Source organism: Haliotis rufescens, unplaced genomic scaffold, assembly GCF_023055435.1.
Source record: "Haliotis rufescens isolate VD_foot unplaced genomic scaffold, xgHalRufe1.0.p SCAF_6, whole genome shotgun sequence".
In the NCBI taxonomy this organism is placed as follows: Eukaryota; Metazoa; Mollusca; class Gastropoda; order Lepetellida; family Haliotidae; genus Haliotis; species Haliotis rufescens.
In genome coordinates this window covers 55,306,027-55,325,076 of record NW_025964334.1, presented here as the reverse complement: position 1 = coordinate 55,325,076, position 19,050 = coordinate 55,306,027, and the positions used below count along the sequence as shown (strand labels likewise).

The 19,050-nt window shown below is 39.0% G+C and overlaps 1 protein-coding gene and 1 long non-coding RNA gene across 6 annotated transcripts in view; one reads left to right on the top strand and one right to left on the bottom strand.

The window, feature by feature from the left end:
* The window catches only part of LOC124125288 (cubilin-like), an 89,767-nt gene that overhangs the window by 48,185 nt on the left and 22,532 nt on the right, over window positions 1–19,050 (top strand). For all 5 annotated transcript variants that reach the window (XM_048385806.1, XM_048385804.1, XM_048385805.1 and 2 more), the window contains exons 5-9: window positions 825–1,061; window positions 2,062–2,154; window positions 2,861–3,079; window positions 8,988–9,080; window positions 12,586–12,822. In XM_048385806.1, coding sequence (XP_048241763.1) covers window positions 825–1,061; window positions 2,062–2,154; window positions 2,861–3,079; window positions 8,988–9,080; window positions 12,586–12,822 — 879 coding nt within the window. The remainder of the gene's footprint in view (window positions 1–824; window positions 1,062–2,061; window positions 2,155–2,860; window positions 3,080–8,987; window positions 9,081–12,585; window positions 12,823–19,050) is intronic.
* LOC124146860 lies at window positions 11,197–12,621 on the bottom strand. The gene is made up of 2 exons (XR_007218714.1): window positions 12,530–12,621; window positions 11,197–12,262 (listed from the first exon to the last, which is right to left on the bottom strand). It is a non-coding gene; the product is annotated as an uncharacterized LOC124146860 (long non-coding RNA).

Here is a 19,050-nt window from a genome sequence, read left to right as displayed (position 1 = left end):
GCAGACTCCTTACAATATATATCACAGTAAGTGGCACTCTGAAACGAGCTAGAGCAGACAGAATAACTGAAACACCCACTACTGATGGTGAAAAAAAACGCCCGGCTTGTATTCGCTGAACAGGTAGCCTCCTACCTCTTGGGATCACAACTTTAAAATCATTATGGATGCTGTAGAATCGAATGCCAAAAATAGACCAGAAGAGAAGAGAATTAACAAATCCCAAACTCCTTGTTATGATGACAGTAGGTTAATCTCTAATTGGATAAAGGCCATGTTCCATGCTAGATCGCATTGTTTTGTTGGTACTTTACACGGTTGTAATGCCACGCCTGAGGATAACAATTTTTGTGATTTGGCAAGAAAGTCAGTCAATATTATGTATGCCTGACCGCGAAGCGTCCTTACCGCAGTGTATTGTGTAGCTATGTGTGTAGCCAACACGCAACACAACCGAAAACGCCATGACCTCGTGCTATGGGTATTATAGTTCGGATGTACGTTATTGCATACACATACCCGACAACTTCGGTAAAATGAGAATGTTAATATAAAAATGATATTATATTGTAGAAAATGAAGGTGTTACATAAATACGAATTCTCCATGTTATATTTGTCACAATTATGAATCAGCGCAAACCATCGTTGTGTATTTAGTACAACTCCTATGTCGCTGTGATATTTCTGAGTGCGGCGTTAAAAAAAACAAAAAAAAAACATGCATACATGTGTTGCTGTGAGGTTAAAATGATAATGCATTTAGGTGATCACCGCCAGGAAAGGCCACAAGTTGTTATATGTCCTGTTTTCTCTTATGGTCAGATAACTGTTCGATGGCGTTGACCGCCAGTGAGGGTAATATTACAAGTCCTGGTTACCCTGGCAGCTACATCAACAACCTCGACTGCACGTATGTCATCGTGGGCGATGGGCAGAACCACACAATCACCATAGACCTGGTTGACCTGGCTCTGGAAACAGTTTCCGGTTGTAGCAACGACTGGCTCATTATAGACGGTGGCCCAAAACTGTGCTATGCTACACCGTTCCATAAGACATGTAAGCATTTAATCTGTCTGAAGTGACATTAAAAGATAGTGTACATAAAATGCATGATCCGTCTATATTTTGCCTCTGTCTAATCCATCTTTGTGAATCATGTGAGTGGTCCTTCTGTGTGACCCGTCTATTTGACCAAACTGTGTCACCCGTGTCTGTGCCCGTCTGTGTGACACGTGTGAGTGACATATTGCTGTGTGATCTGCCAGAATGATACGTCTGTGTGACATGCCAGTATGATCCGTATACATGGTCCAACTGAGTGGCCCAAATGTATGATACATCTGTGTGAATGGACTGTAAGATACGTGAATATGGTCCGCCTGTGAGATTCGTGCATGTTTTCCGTTTAAGAGAATCATTTGTATGATATGTGATCAGTCTTATAATGATAAATCATAACATTGGTCTGGTAGTAGAACGTCTGCCTGAAGAGCAGAATAGCAAAAGACATTACAAGATGGTACTTAGTTTTACTTTCCCTGTTGCTCGGCATTAACGACTAAAACACAGACTAGTCAGGTCGGAGTCAGTATACTGTGTCTGAGTGTGGTATTCATGTTAAACTGCGGCATGGTACCTACGTGGGGTAAAATCATCATCAGTCCTGACTAGTACAAGCAGCCACATACACGTCCATGAACGTCGCAATACAAGTGCAATAATCTTGAACGAGGCGTTAAATCCCATTTTATCTCACCACCTCATCTCTGTGATACGTCAGGGTGATAGACCATTTGATATGTCTTTATTATCCGTTTATAAGTTACGTTTATGTGATTTGTCCTCGAATGACACGTAGGAATACAATTGAAGGCGATTTGTTTCTACTACTAAAGTGAGGGGCAGCTTTCACATCTCAGGGTTCATCTCACAAACATGTTATCCAAGTTTAAGTAAGAGATTCAACTCCAATATAATTAATGCTTACAAAGGCGTTCACATATTCTATTGATCACACAAATCTTGTAAGATGATAGTAGCAACGTTTGTGTTTCAGATGCCTTTAGGGATAGATTCGTCATCAACTTTAGAAGTGATACCAGCAACACTGGAAGAGGGTTTAAGATACGATATGCTATTGACGTAAACGGTACACTATTTCATTGCTTGAAAAGACATTATTTATTCGTTATAATCAGTTATCGCATTTTCAGTTCCCCATAACAATTAAAGTATTCCATTCACAACCTAGATTCTGTCAACCTGTCAAATGTGAATCTCTTATGTTGCCTTTTGTATTCTACTGAATATGTTGGACTTGGGTGTAAGTTAAGAAAGGATTACTGAACTGCAATTAACGAATTATGGCCAAAACAAGTCTATGTATAAGAAATAACACCTGCTACGAAGGTACCAATCGAAGCACACAAGTGAAATTCGATTCTACTGTATATGTCAGAGTGACATTAAACGTAACGCTTCCATCAAAGAAATACAAACTCACTTATTCATTCTCGATTATTCGTGAGTATAGTGGTAGGTTCTAAAAAACAACTTCGACTCAACTCATGTAACAGATATAACTGAGTATGAATATCCTTATGGCGATTAGATGATTATGAATCAAAATACCGGTACTCTTTAGTCGGAAGTTAAAACAGTTAAAGTTATTGAAACCTGAAATGGCAATTAATGTTCATGGTATGATGGAAATATCAGATACATATTGCAATCGAGTGTTCGTATATGACGTCAACACAGTGAATAACTGATGTTGTCTGCAGTTTCGTGGGATTGGGGATTATTGAAATAGAGAATGAAAGACGCTTGGCATACATTTAATCCCCATGTTACAGACAACTGCACTTCCATCCACTTAAAGACATCTGGGCAGATATTGACGCCATGTTACTCCTGCAACTGCACCTACAACAACTGCACCAACACCATCATAGCCAGTGGGAAGTTACAAATACTAACTCTCAACTACACGACCAGCGCTAACTGTGATCTCGGATGGTTTACCATAGATGGCGGACCAAGGATATGCACCTCAACCCCTTTTGCAACAATCTGTAAGCTGAAACATTGATGCTGTCTGTGTGACGTTCTGACAAATTAATCTAATGTGTTTTCTTTCTATAACTTCAGATGTGACTGTTGAAACGATTCTATATATTATACAATATTTGTCTATTTTAAGACATATCTAGTAACAACCCAAAGTTACTAATTATCACGTAATGGTAAATACGTTTAATAAGCTCTGTACTTCGATGTGGTTGTTACTGGCTCACAAACCATTGTATAATGTTACCTATAATGTTGTGGTTCCCGATATTTGCGTACTTAGTTACACAGACATGGCTGCCAATTATTTTCTACAATATCATACATGGGGCCGTTCACGCAGTCTTTACAGTCCTATTTGTTTTCAGACTTGTTCAATACAAGTATTTATAAAAAAACGTTGAACACTTTTAGTGAGCGCTCAAAATCGATTTTGTGTGTAGTTGCTGACAAACTATTTCATAATGTTCCCTGAGTGATTAGATAGTTCTTTACCGATGTACGAGTGTTTAAATTAACGGTTCATTCAGGCTTTACATTCCTATGCTGTTTCTTAGGTTACTATAATGAAAAACAACATGTCTTAAAATTCGATTTTAAGGATAAAATTATTTTATAATGACTCCCAGGTGGTTCCATATCGAAAAATATCATATATGTGATATAAAATAATACAATTTTTATCATCAATATTGGATTTTTGCGATACGAAAATAATGTATATGTGTAGAAAAGTTGTAAATATAACACACTCTGTGGATGTTGCCAATCAAACATATTCTTCTAAACGTTTTCTTTTTCTTGACTAATGATAAGGAAAATCTCTGCACTTGTACACAGCAGATAACCTTTTCATCAGTAAATGCGCTATCGTGTGTCTGGATTTCTTGTCAGGGCCCCATTGCAAACATATATCGTATCATTAAGGCGATCGTAACTCATACTTTAACATAGGATTACGATAGTCCAGGCGTTACGACCGCTTTTATGCAACGGGACCCTGGTTTGATTGTATGCCACCATAGCGTGGCAGGACAACTGCAGTGGAGTGCGGCGTCATGCAACAAACAAACACTGACAGTTTATGCGTTTTTGTTTGTTGGATATTGTTTAACGCCGCACTCAGCAATATTCCATCGAAATGACGACGGTCTGTAAATAATCGTGTCTGGACCAGACAATTCAGTGATTGACATCATGTACAGCGATCTACACAATAAGGGTACGATGACAAGCATCAACGAGTTTAACCCGTTAGTCGCCTCTTACTCCAAGCATGGGTTGCTGAAGACCAATATTAACCCGGAAATCTGCACGGGTCACATTTTATGCAAATTTTTTGCATAGCGGTTTCTACCGGTAGGGCGGGACATGCTTACCCTTTCCTCGAGAATCTGGTGTTATAATTAATTTTCTGTGATCCTTCCACATAATTTTCACCGCCAGTTTGCCTTTTACGCCCAAAGGAATATGTGGGACAATCGTGATGGGTTACTCGCTGGCAATGACGCTTCATGTTTATTTTATAATGATAAACAATCAGAGACAGTTGTAATTATTCTCAAATTCAGTGTATCTGATAAACTGGAATGGCCGAATAACACAGAATTGATATATTGGTGTACAAATAACATATTGATCTCATTTAAGTACAATCTGAGCACTGGAATAAGAAAGGACTCCTCAAGGGCAAGATGATTACATTGTATAACGATGAAATTTGTGACCATTAAACTCATTGCAACTTAGTTGACATTTACAATGAATAGCCCATGTCATTTATGTTATATGTTTATTTTTCAAACAATGGTAAGATGAATGTTTAAAGGTTCTAAAGGTGACATTTAAAAAGTCGTAAACAGTTGATCATAGGGCTCGCTTTGGTAATAATACCATTGACATGCGTTTGCCACTGATCATCACTCGACAAAGTTAATTCAAAGCTTTTAAGGACATTAACTAATGTTATTCACTAAAAGGTCTGACACTGGAGTTACGGTTCTCTTTCTACATTCTGTTAGGAATATAAATGACGTTCAAATTTTTTGCTCATTTGGATAAATATACTCTTCAAAAAAAAGAAACGCAAAACGGATATTTTTTACCATAAAAGCAAAATTAGCAGACCAAAGGTGCAAAATGAAGAGGTTTTATGTGCTATAGTGTCAGTGACAAATATCCCGGATTAAAATGATCACAACAAGGACATGCAAACCATTAGTCGGGGAACACGTATGGTTCTGAAAACGAACCCAGTGCATTAACAAAAGGGGCATGGAGCTACACGCACTACATGTGCAGCAGCACTATGAACGGTATTAAAGTGTAGGGTTTTTGATTGCCTTGCATCTGCGTCAATCGAACAGTGACAGTTCAACAACATGCCAAGATCAACAGAAGTGCAAAGAAACAACGTTATAGGCCGCTTGCAGGCAGCCAGGGTTTACAATGTAGCGCCCAGCAAAATCACAAGGCTATGGGATCTGTTTCAACAGCATGGGTCAACACGTGATCGGCCAAGGTCCCGACGACCAAGAGTAACCACCAACGCCCAAGATCGCTACATCCGACTGCGCTACCTACATAACAGGACGACCACAGTCACCTCAACCGCATCCCAATTACCCGGTCTGCGCAGAATCTCCGACCAGACCGTACATAACCGTTTAAGAGGAGCAGGTCTACGAGCAAGACGTCCTGTTCGACGCGTCATATTGAGTCGACAACATCGTCAACAACGACTGCATTGGTGTCATCAACACAGGGTATGGCCTCAACTGCGATGGAGAGATGTCTGGCTCAGCGACGAATCAATATTTCTCCTCCGTCGAAGGTATGGAGTAGCACGGGTCTACAGACGTCGGGGAGAACGTTACGCCGGAAACTGCGTTCAGGAAGTTGAAAGGTGTGGTGGGGGTAACGTAATGATGTGGGCGCATATCTTTCATCATGGCAGGACATGTTTGCTCCATATCCAGGGCTATCTTACGGCTCAGCGATACATCAACGAAATTCTCCTACCACACCACTACTCCAAATTGCAGGCCGCTATCGTTTCCAACGGGGGACATATGCGTTATTGATGGTAGCTGACCTTTACCTCATGAGTGAGATGACCACAATCATAAAAGGTTTTCTACACAACACTTTGGCTCAATACCATGTACGGTTCCTTGTATAAATGTTTTTTCCTACCTCGGGCTTTGCGTTTCCTTTTTTTAAGAGTATATTATCAATTATCTAAAGTAGTGATAAGTAATGTATAGAATGCGTAGTGTTTATCCATAGTACCGGTCCTTTACCATGCAAAAACACGAAAGAGTGATAGCCTTTTTAGCATATAACGCCATTCTTGAAACAGAACTTTTGTTTGATTGTTCGTTTGCTTGTTGTTTAAGGCCGTACGCAGCATATGATGGCGGTCTGTAAATAATCGAGTCTGGACCAGACAATTCAGTGATTCATATAAGCATTGATCTACGTAATTGGGACATGATGACATGCATAAACTTTCATCAACGAGCTTAACCTCCCGATCCCGTTAGTCGCCTCTTACGACAAGCATGTGTTCCTTTGCCTTTTTGTAGGACCTGTTCTAACCCAGATCGTCACAAGAATCATCGCTAAACTCATTGATTAGTCAGTCATACAGTAACAGTCACTATATTTTACATACTGAAACAGTTTAAAGTCAGTGTCGTAACTACATTTTGGCAAAGGAACAATTGCCTGCACATATTATTTCTACTTGCCTTACACGACCATGTATCGGTCCACCCGCTAGGGAAATTGCCTTAAATCAAAGGGAAGTTACTCAAGTCTGTGAGACGTCATGTTTGTTTGTCTGGCCTGTCATAACCTTACGAAAATGCAGTGAGATGTCCACACTGCGACAAAATATAACAAAGTTTTAAAGTTTGAGAAAGACCCCAAGGCACAGAGGTCGACACACAAAACGTATGGAAACTGATCTTGCACCTGCGCTAGTGTCCTCGCTAAATTTATATCTTAAATGTCGCTAGTAACGTCCACCTTAAACACTGATTTTCGGTAAGTAAACTTTTATTTGATCATGAATATAATCATTCAAGTAATTTGTCCAGATCCCCGATGGTTACTTCTGACTCGATCGTTGATAGACAATGGCGGCGATATGTTGTTTGCAAACACTTAAAGTAGTACCTTCCTGGTATGGGTATCATTTTTTGTATATAAACGAAACGGATACCGTGTTTATCCGTTGGCTTTATCTCATCGTGAAACTTACCCATTTTCTGATAACTATCATTTATAAAAACTACCATTACCATCAATGGTCCAAAAACCGATTCCTAAGGGATTTAGCGAGCACAGATTTTATACATAAAAGCGACAAAACACGTTCCATTTTCATAAGAAAACTCTACCCAAACCAGAGTCGATCGTACGAATCCCACAATATCACGAGAATGTGTTTATGAATCACTATCAAATAGTGATGATACAAGATGTTCACGAAAAGGTGACTGTATCCTGACCCAGCTTTGGCATTCGTTACAAACACATGCAAGTCATATGTTTACCTTAAAGAAAACACGGGAACATATGGTACAAGTCAAAATAGGGAATTGGATGGGACATCATTCTTGTCAGTGATGCGTCAGATTTGGAAATGTCCTCCACATGTCTTACAGAAAACTTTTTGAAAGATTTCCAGAGGCCATGAATGTTGTAACCTTGATCAAACGGCCTCTGAGCAAGGGTCGTGAGGCGGTCTTTGAAATCTTTGCGAAAAGAGCATACAAAGTTACAAGGGCTGGGGCTGCAGGAATGTTGCTAGACATAAAAGGAACGTTGACTACTGGAAGTTGAAGTCATCCCCATTGTCACACAATCTTGTGGAGAGTGTTTAGTCACTCTGAATCTGTATACAAAGATGTAACTATGAGGCTGTCTCACTGGTCTCCTTTATTTCTAGTTCAGGCAGATAAATCAGTGGAAGGGAATTGGCTTTTTCATGGTTATTGAACGACATCGAATCATCGATACAACTGAAGCTTAAGCTACAAGCTTACCTTGTATTAACTATGCCATTCATATGCATAAAGAAACAAGAAGGGGGGGTGAGTATTTCTTGCCTGGATGTCTTACCCCTAAATTCTACATTGATGTTGCGAATGAGGAAGTCAAGCATTTCTCAGTAAACTTCTAATAGCATTTACTTTCATTTTTGACATATTGACGTGAACGTCTGAAGATAGATCTGCAACAATGTCTATGGTCACCTCGTTTTGTGACAAAAGCCCCCTGGATCACGGGTTGAATTTTTTCATCAAGTTTGTCATGTGGGATACAGGGTGTACAAATTTGAAAAACCAAACCTTTTAACAGAATTCAACCTGCTTTTTTTCTGAGATTGTGAAAAGTCAAGCAATTCCTTTGAGTTTTTATGAATCCAAGAATATCAAGAAAGACCTTCCTGGAATGTATTACGGATTATCTATGGTTAGTCATTTAGACAGGGATTCGGTGGTACACTTGCTGGGCATAGAAATATATATATACCTTTGTACGAATTTTATGGAGCTTTGGAATCCAGGATAAAAGAGGAATTCAGGTTTTATAGTCAACCCAATAATGATAGAACTGACGCATGGTTGGGGAAGTTTTCTTCCTCAGTTAACATACTGGCCTTATCTGTGGCATTATTTGTCATGTCACGTGTACCAGTTGATGTCTAGATCCAAAGATGTATAGATGTATATTACTGTTCAATGTTTTAATTCTTTTACATGGTTTACAAACCATGTCAAAAGAGAACCTGTGCCAATAAGACATTACTTATGTATAGAACCTTTGTGCCCAACTATTTGTGCGCAACTGAGGTGGAATTACATATACAGTTAACCAATACTAACGTCTTGTTTGTTTCAGATGCATTTTTTGGCAGTGTAGACATTGTGACCCATGATGGAGACCGATCTGTAGACTCTTGTGGTGGCTTTGTTGTCAACTACGTTGTTGAAGGTAAGGTTTGTATACTTCGATTCAAATCATACTTTTAGTAAGAACTGAACAATAGCCAGCTTAGTTCAGGGTTATGATAAAGAAATGAGTTCATTGAACAACTTCTGGACATTGTGTGTGCATATGGATTCCCATTAAAAGATAAAATAGTGTCAGTTCAATGGCAAAGAAGGCCTATACTAAATACCAAAGAAAGTCTTGCTGTTATGAACAATACTTTTAGAACTGATTACAATGTCATATTAGAAGAAGGCTTATCATAAAAATATGTTTTGGTATGGATCCACCAGCTGCTTGAAAAAATTGTTTAGCGTCAATAAATAATGTCAACCGCAATATCGCCATCCTCATCAATGCAAAATACGTTGTGTTCAAAGCCATAATCTTAAACATAGGGACTTGATAAGGCTAGGTGTGTAGTGAATAACTTGACAAATGACATGAGCTCTAAATGGTAAATGTGGATGACATCTTTGAAGAGATGATTATACTGACATAAGGCAAGGGTTTAATTGCCTTAATAGTCACTGTTGATTCGTATTAATTAAGGGGTGGCCCATTTTATTTTCTAGGGGCTTGATGTAAATTATCAACTCAGCCTTCATATGCTTGAACAAATATTTTCAGCCACCAAGACAGCGTAGTTCATTAGCAAAGCCTTAACTCTTAACATGAGACATGAGCATAAGATGTCATATCATGCAAGTCACTGTGTTGTATCCTTGGACATAGTTATTGACTCCACTTGTCCCGCTGTGAAATGACTGAAACAGTTGTTGACTGTGGTGTGAAATGCCGATTAAGCCTAGTTTATCTTTACTTGAAAACAATACAACATAAACATATGTAAATAAAAATAGCAACAAAAATGACAAGCCAAGAAACCTCACTAACCAACATTATTATTTTCTTTAAAACAGAACAGGACCAATGTTCAGGACGATAACTGTATTGTCAAAAGACATGAATTATCAAAGTCATTACAAGTTACATTATGCCGTGAATTAGAACAAAAATAGAGGTCCATATTTAGGGTATGGGGGACAGTTGTCCAGTAATCGATCGACCATCACGACGGAATATACACTTGAAACCCCTTTGGAATGTAACATTCTCTCCTGTGAACATGACAGTTTCAGTTCTACCAGGGTTGCAGTATGAATGCCCATCGATGTCACTGTTCTCGTGTCAGCGTTACCTGTGGCAGTGGTCTGTATATTGTACTGAAGCTGGACACTGTCCAACAACTGACTTGATTATTGTTGCAGATGATGACGTTACTGTGATAATACAATTTCTCAGATAGAGGATGCGTGTGTAACGTTTCCCTGGGTGATGGTAATAGGAGGTTTGCCATCTCCATACCCGGTTCTCTTCCACCCACTCTGCCTGTAACATGACATGCACCTGGTTACTGTCATTCGGCCACAGCCAAACCCCTTGCAACGTGGTCACGTGTTGTCCCGTGATGTATCATACCAATCTTAATCTTAGCATGGTATTTGTCACTGTCCAACGGTTTGGGTGTTAGTGAACAGTATATCTTTCCTTGTAATCCCATATATTTGTAGGTTGGCATGCTGCAGGTGCAGCAAACGTTTTACTTCAAATTCAAGTGCCACTAATCTGGGCAGTGTAGCGTATTATTTCTTTTATGTGTGGGCAATTTATTGTCAACCATTTTTGTAACTATATAGAGTTTGTTTATATAAATATGCTTTATAACACCTACAAATGTATATTTATTATGTTTCAGAAAAGCATTATTCGCCACACACGTGTTGATTGTTCCGCTCATTTCTTTAACTATATATTTTAGGGGGGATTCATGCTCAAGTCTTTCCGTTTGCTCTTCTTTCTAAAGGTCGACTGAAAGTTGTAAACTAATTTTCCTCCTTTGCAGAATCATAGTCAATCTTTATGCATATGTAATAAAACAAATCAGACAGTGTCCTGCAGTGATGTCACTGTTTTAAAACTAAAACTACTCTGTGCTAAATGGCCCTGGTTGTCCCCTTCAATCTGGTACTGACTCATCACCTTTCCATTGTCTATATGCTTAACAGAGTGAGAATTAGAATAATGTGTTACAAGTGGATCCATTTTGCAGTCTCCATACAAATCAAATAGAAATCACGCAACAATTTAAAATCAATTTAATTATGGCAGTCTACTCACAAAACTCGAGAGTAAGTATCAGTGATTACAATTCAAAAGTCTAACACAAGATCCATTGAATTTGAGTCATTGCACATAATCCATTTGGTTCAGAATGTTCACATATTGCCGACCTGGCATATACAGTTGTTTATCATACAATAAAACACTGCAGGGATAATGAACCATGAGGAAATATAATGCGCATTTGTAGAACTTCGCACGGTTTTTTAAGCAAGCATTATGGCACAAGTTGTATTCTCTGGGAGTAAGTTCCAAATTTCTTGATCTTCTTAACACTATTTTTTTAGAGACGTTATGTCCTGTGCAAGATTTCCTGATAATCGTTACTCTGAGTCCCTTTCGTCATTTGTGGGAGTAATGCAAGGCAAAAGTCTGCCGCCGATAATGTTTTCACTGTTTTTAATGTGATCGTTCGGCCAATGCGTTTACCAGCGTAGCCCAGATACATTTATGGGGGACAACTTATAAGACACTTCCCTCTCAAAAATAACGTCGGCCAATATATGCCGTAATCAAGTAAAAAAATAATGTTTTGTCGTGAAACAAACCACGCTTCCTTCTTCATTGTTCTTTGCAATTTGTCGCCTATCTATTTTGGAAATATACTTGTACGATAATCATCGATCACGAGTAGTTTATTTCTCCTATGAGATATCAACAGCATACACAGCCTCTTTAAAGATGATGATAACATCAAAATATTTACCCGTATTAAAATAATGATGACACCCTGAATAGAATCCGACCTCGGCAATATCGGACAACTCAATTTTATGCCCAGGTGGGTATTTCTGGCATATTCTCACAATCCTCACATCGATTACCAGTACCTTTTCTCCCAACATCGATTGTCATATCTCTCCCGCTTTTATATGCAATCCTGCGGCCATCTTTTTTCCCGGTGGTTGCCAGTAACATCTATTGGGTAGCAACTCACTAGACTCTCCTCTCTCAAAAATAATGTCGTACAATGTATGACTTCATCAAGTTGTATCGTATCTCTGAAAACAATGTTTTATCGTGAAATAAACCACACATCTTTCTTCATTGTACTTTGCGAATTTTCGTGAAGCTATCTTATATACATATTCTCAAAACAAATGGTATCATTTCGTAGACAGTTATTGTCTTCCAAACATACAACTACTGCATGTTTCTTATTGCACAGTTATAAATCAACGTCAACAATCGTTGGGTATTTAGCAAAACTCACGTGTTGCTGTAAGGTTAAGATACTAATGCATTCTGTTAGTTCGTTATGTGATCACCTTCAGGAAATGCTTAGGCCACAAATGGTTATAGTCCTGATTTCTCTCATGGTCAGAGAGCTGCTCAATGACGTTGACCGCCAGTGAGGGTGAGATTACCAGTCCTGGCTACCCTGGCAACTACATCAATTACCTCAACTGCACGTATGTCATCGTGGGGGATGGGCAGACCGAGAGCATCATCATAGACCTGGTTGAGCTGGACCTGGAAACAACTACCAACTGTTACTTGGACTGGCTCGTTATAGACGATGGTCCTAAACTGTGCTACCCTACACCGTTCAATAAGACATGTGAGCATTGAATCTATCTGAAACAACATACAAAGAGAGAGTTATATGAATCTCGTGATCTGTGTGTGTGTGATCCGTCTTTGTGATATGTCTGCATAATACAAATGCGTGGTTAATCTGTGTTATCCGCCTGTGTTACCCGTGTATTGGATCAAATTATATCACCCGTCCCCGTAACCGGTGTGAGGGCTATGTCGTTATGTCTGTGTGCTCTGTGTTTGTGACGTGTCTGTGTGATGCGTTCATGTTATCGGTTTGAGTGATACGTGCATATCATCTTATGTTTGATACGTGCATGTCATCTATTTGTGTGATACGTCTGTGTCATGCGTATATATCATCTGTATGCGTATGACGTCTGTTTGATGCGTGCGTGTGATTTTTCTGAGTAGTACGTGCATGTCACCTGTATTTGTGATACGTCTGTGTGATGCGAGTATATCAGCCGTGTGTGTGATACATCTGTGTGATACGTCCATGTTATCTGTATGTGTGATACGTCTGTGTGCTACGTGCATGTTATCTGTAGGTGTGATACGTCTGTGTGATACGTGCATGTGATACGTCTGAATGATACGTGCATCTCATCTGTATGCGTGATACGTCTGTGTGATACGTGCATGTGATACGTCTCAATGCTACGTGCATCTCATCTGTATGCGTGATACGTCTGTGTGATACGTGCATGTCATTTGTATGCGTGATACGTCTGTGTGATACGTGCATGTCATATGTATGTGTGATACGTCTGTGTGATACGTGTATGTTATCTATATGTGGGTTACGTTTGTGTGATACGTGCATGTTATCTATATGTGGGATACGTTTGTGTGATACGTGCATGTAATCTATATGTGTGATACGTCTGTGTGATACGTGCATGTTATCTGTATATGTGATACGTCTGTGTGATACGTGCATGTTATATTTATATTTATATATATATATATATACATAAATATATACATATATATATATATATATGTGTGTGTGTGTGTGTGATACGTCTGTGTGATCCGTGCATGTTATCTGTATATGTGATACGTCTGTGTGATACGTGTATATCATCTCTGTGTGTCATACGGCTCTGTGATACGTGCATGTTATCTGTATGCGTGATACGTCTGAGTGATACGTGAGTGTCATCTGTATGCCTGATACGTCTGAGTGATACATGCATGTCATCTGTATGCGTGATACGTCTGAGTGATACGTGCGTGTCATCTGCATGCGTGATACATCTGTGTGATGCATGTATACCATCTGTATGCGTGACAGGTCTGTTTGATGCGTACATGTGATTTGTCTGAGTAGTACGTGCGTGTTACCTGTATGTGTGATACGTCTGTGTGATACGTTCATGTCATCTATATGTGTGATACGTGTGTGTGATACGTGCATGTCATACGTCTGATTGATACGTGCATGTCATCTGTATGCGTTATACCTTTGTGTGATACGAGCATGTAACCTCTATGTGTGAAACGTCTGAGTGATACGTTCATGTGATCCGTGTAAGTTATACGTGCGTGTCATCTGCATGCGCGATACATCTGTGTGATGCGTATATATCATCTGTATGCGTGATACCTCTGTGTGATACGTGCATGTGCTCAGTGTGAGTCGTATGTGCGTGTCATCTGTATGTGTCATACGTCTGTGTGATACGTGCATGTCATCTATATGTGTGATGCGTGTGTGTGATACGCGCATGTGATACGTCTGAATGAGCATCTTAGGTAAACTGTTTGCTATAATTCTAAACAATCGTCTTACTACCTGGGCTAATGTTTTTGACAAAATCCCACCAACTCAAGCTGGCTTTAGAAAATCATATTCACCTGCTGATAATATTTTCTCACTTTATGCTATTGTTCAGAGATATCTCGGATGCCGAAAACGAAAACTCTATATTGCGTTTGTAGATTTTAAAAAAGCTTTCGACACTGTTGACCGATGTAAACTTTGGGATTGTCTTAGGGCAGCTGGTGTTGGTGGGAAAATGTTTACTATTTTAAAATCAATGTATGAAAATGTAAAATCTTGTGTACGACATAATAGTGGAGTCACCGATTATTTTGACTGCCCCATGGGAGTTAAACAAGGTTGTATCTTGAGTCCTCTCCTATTTTCATTCTTCATTAATGAGCTTTCCTTCGATGTTCAACAAAACGGTAAACACGGAGTGCAATTATACCCTGACCTTTATGAATTACTTATATTACTTTTTGCCGATGACGTGATTCTAGTCTCTGACTCTATTATCGGACTCCAGAAACAAATTGATATACTATACAGTTACACTGTTACATGGAAGCTATCTGTTAACTTGGAAAAAACTAATATTATCGTATTTAGGAGAGGCGGTCCTCTTGCATCGAGAGATAAATGGTTCTTCAATAACCACCCTATAAATGTTACAAACATGTATAAATACCTCGGTGTTGTTTTACCGTTTAACCTTAATCTTAAACATCCAGTTAACGATCTCGCCCTACGAGCAAAAAAGGCCCTAATAAATCTATTTGTCGTCCTAGATAAATTGCGTGTTATCTCACCTACTATTTTCTTCAAAATGTTTGATGCTCAAGTTCAACCAATCTTATTATATGGATCAGAGGTCTGGGGTTTTGAAACCTATTACAATATTGAAAAGGTACACTTAACTGCATGTAAAAGATTTCTAAATGTTTCTAAATCAGCTCCAAATCATATGGTCTATGGCGAATGTTGTAGATACCCGTTATATATTTGTTCATATTTACGTTTACTCAGATACTGGCTCAAAATAACAGAGATGTCGCGGGAACGAATCCCAAGAAAATGCTACGAAATGCTTGTCTATCGTGATAGTGTTGGTTACGTAACCTGGGCATCAAACATTAAGCATTTACTCTTCTCTCACGGATTTGGATATGTTTGGCTAAATCAAAGCGTTGGAGACAAAATGTATTTTCTTAGCTCTTTTAAGCAGGTAGCAATTGATATGTTTACTCAAAACTGGAGGTCGTCACTAGATAACAGTACACGCTACGACGTCTATAATACCTTTAAATATTGTCAAACACCAGAGGTTTACCTGCATACTATAACAGAGAGAAAAATTAGAGACACATTTATCAAACTTAGGCTAGGGTTAAATGATTTGATGTGCAACAGGGGTCGCTTCTCCTCTATTCCTAAGGATATGCGTTTTTGTCCATTCTGCGAAAACCATATTGAAAACGAATTACACTTTTTGTTTATATGTCCAATTTACGACAACCTAAGATTGAAATATATGCCTGATATCACTAAAAACCACTATTCCATGAACAAAATACTATCTTTTAATGGTACCCCTAGTCAAAAATTAACTAAGATATTACAATACATCTATCAAAGTCTACGAGTGCGTAGTAAATTACTTAGTGAATCCGATATGTGCAGAAAAAAATAGTTGTTTTGAAACTTTCGCATCTAGATCAGGAGTATCTACATTTCATTTTTGTCTGTTTGTTTCTACTAGAAATGCATATACATTTAAATTGTCAAATTGTCATGACATGATGAGTATATTACTGATAGATTATTTTGTATTGAACGTCGTGCTATGCTATTCCATTCCTTTTGTATTTTATACTACTACTGCCACTGTGGTTATTTCCACTGTTATTACAATACCTCTAATACATGTCAAGCATCATATTAGTTATCCAATAATTATATAATGCGCTGTACAGCTGTAAACGATATTGTTTTTCTGTATGTGTATATGGGCCAATGGCCTGTCATACCATAAAGATTGATTGATTGATACGTGCATGTCATTTGTATGCGTACATACGTCTGTGTGATACGAGCATGTAATCTCTACGTGTGATACGTCTGAGTGATTCGTGCATGTCATCTGTATCTGTGATACGCCTATGTGATGCGTGTATGTCAACTGTGTGTGATACGTCTGAGTGATACGTGCATGTCATCTGTTTGCGTGATACGTCTGAGTGATACGTGCGTGTCATCTGTATGTATGATACGTCTGTGTGATACGTGCATGTCATCTATATGTGTGATACGTGTGTGTGATACGTGCATGTGATATGTCTGTGTGATACGTGCATGTCATCTGTATATGTGATACGTCTGAGTGATACGTGCATGTCATCTGTATCTGTGATACGCCTGTTTGATGCGTGTATATCAACTGTGTGTGATACGTCTCAGTGATACGTGCATGTCATCTGTATGCGTGATACGTCTGAGCGATACGTGCATGTGATACGTCTAAATGATACGTGCATGTGATGAGTGTGAGTCATATGTGCGTGTCATCTGTATGTGTGATACGTCTGAGTCATACAAGCATGTGATGAGTGTAAGTCATATGTGCGTGTCATCTGTATGTATGATACGTCTGTGTGATGCGTGCATGTCATCTGTATGTGTGATACGTCTGAGTGATACATGCATGTCATCTGTATGTGTAATACGTCTGTGTGATACGTGCATGTCATCTGTATGTGTAATACGTCTGTGTGATAAGTGCATGTTATCTGTATGTGTGATACGTCTGTGTGATACGTGCATATTATCTGTATGTGTCATACGTCTGTGTGATATGTGCATGTTTTCTGTATATGTGATACGTCTGTGTGATGCGTGTATATCAACTGTGCGTGTGTTTGATACGTCAGATTAATGCGTGCATGTCATCTTTATGTGTGATACGTCTGTGTGATACGTGCATGTTATCTGTATGTGTGATACGTCTGTGTGATACGTGCATATTATCTGTATGTGTCATACGTCTGTGTGATATGTGCATGTTTTCTGTATATGTGATACGTCTGTGTGATGCGTGTATATCAACTGTGCGTGTGTTCGATACGTCTGATTGATACGTGCATGTCATCTTTATGTGTGATACGTCTTTTTGATACGTGCATGTTATCTGTATGTGTGATACGTCTGTGTGATACGTGCATATTATCTGTATGTGTCATACGTCTGTGTGATATGTGCATGTTTTCTGTATATGTGATACGTCTGTGTGATGCGTGTATATCAACTGTGCGTGTGTTTGATACGTCTGAGTGATACGTGCATGTCATGTATATGCGTGATACGACTGAGTTATACGTGCATTGTTTCTTAGGTGTAATACGTCTGTGTGATACGTGCATGTCATCTGTATGTGTGATACGTCTGTGTGATACGTGCATATTATCTGTATCTGTGATACGCCTGTTTGATGAGTGTATATCATCTGTGTATGATACGTCTTAGTGATACGTGCATGTCATCTGTATGCGTGATACGTCTGAGCGATACGTGCATGTGATACGTCTGAATGATACATGCATGTGATGAGTGTGAGTCATATGTGCGTGTCATCTGTATGTGGGATATGTCTGAGTGATACAAGCATCTAATGAGTGTGTGTGATATGTGCGTATCATCTGTATGTGTGATATGTCTGTGTAATGCGTGCATGTCATCTGTATGTGTGATACGTATGTGTGATGCGTGCATGTTATCTGTATGTGTGATACGTCTGTGTGATACGTCCATGTTATCTGTATGTGTGATACGTCTGTGTGATATATGCATGTTATCTGTATATGTGATACGTATGTGTGATACGTGCATATAATCTGTATGTGTGATACGTCTGAATGATATGTGCGTGTCATCTGCATGCGTGATACGTCTGAGTGATACGTGCATGTCATTTGTATGTGTGATACGTCTGATTGATACGTGTATGTCATCTGTATCACTGATTCGTCTGTGTGATGCGTGCATGTCATCTGTATGTGTGATACGTCTGTGTGATACATGCATGTTATCTGTATGTGTGATACATCTGAGTGATACGTGCATGTCATCTGTATGTGTAATACGTCTGTGTGATACTTGCATGTTATCTTTATGTGTGATACGTCTGTGTGATATGTGCATCTTATCTGTATGTGTAATACATCTGTGGGATATGTGCATGTTATCTGTATGTGTGATACGTCTGAATGATATGTGCGTGTCATCTGCATGCGTGATACGTCTGAGTGAATCGTGCATGTCATCTGTATGTATGATACGCCTGATATACGTTCATGTGATCCGTGTGAGTTATACGTGCGTGTCATCTCTACGTGTGATACGTCTGAGTGATACGTGCATGTTGTCTTTGGTGTAATATGTCTGGGTGATACGTGCATGTCATCTGTATGTGTGATACGTCTGTGT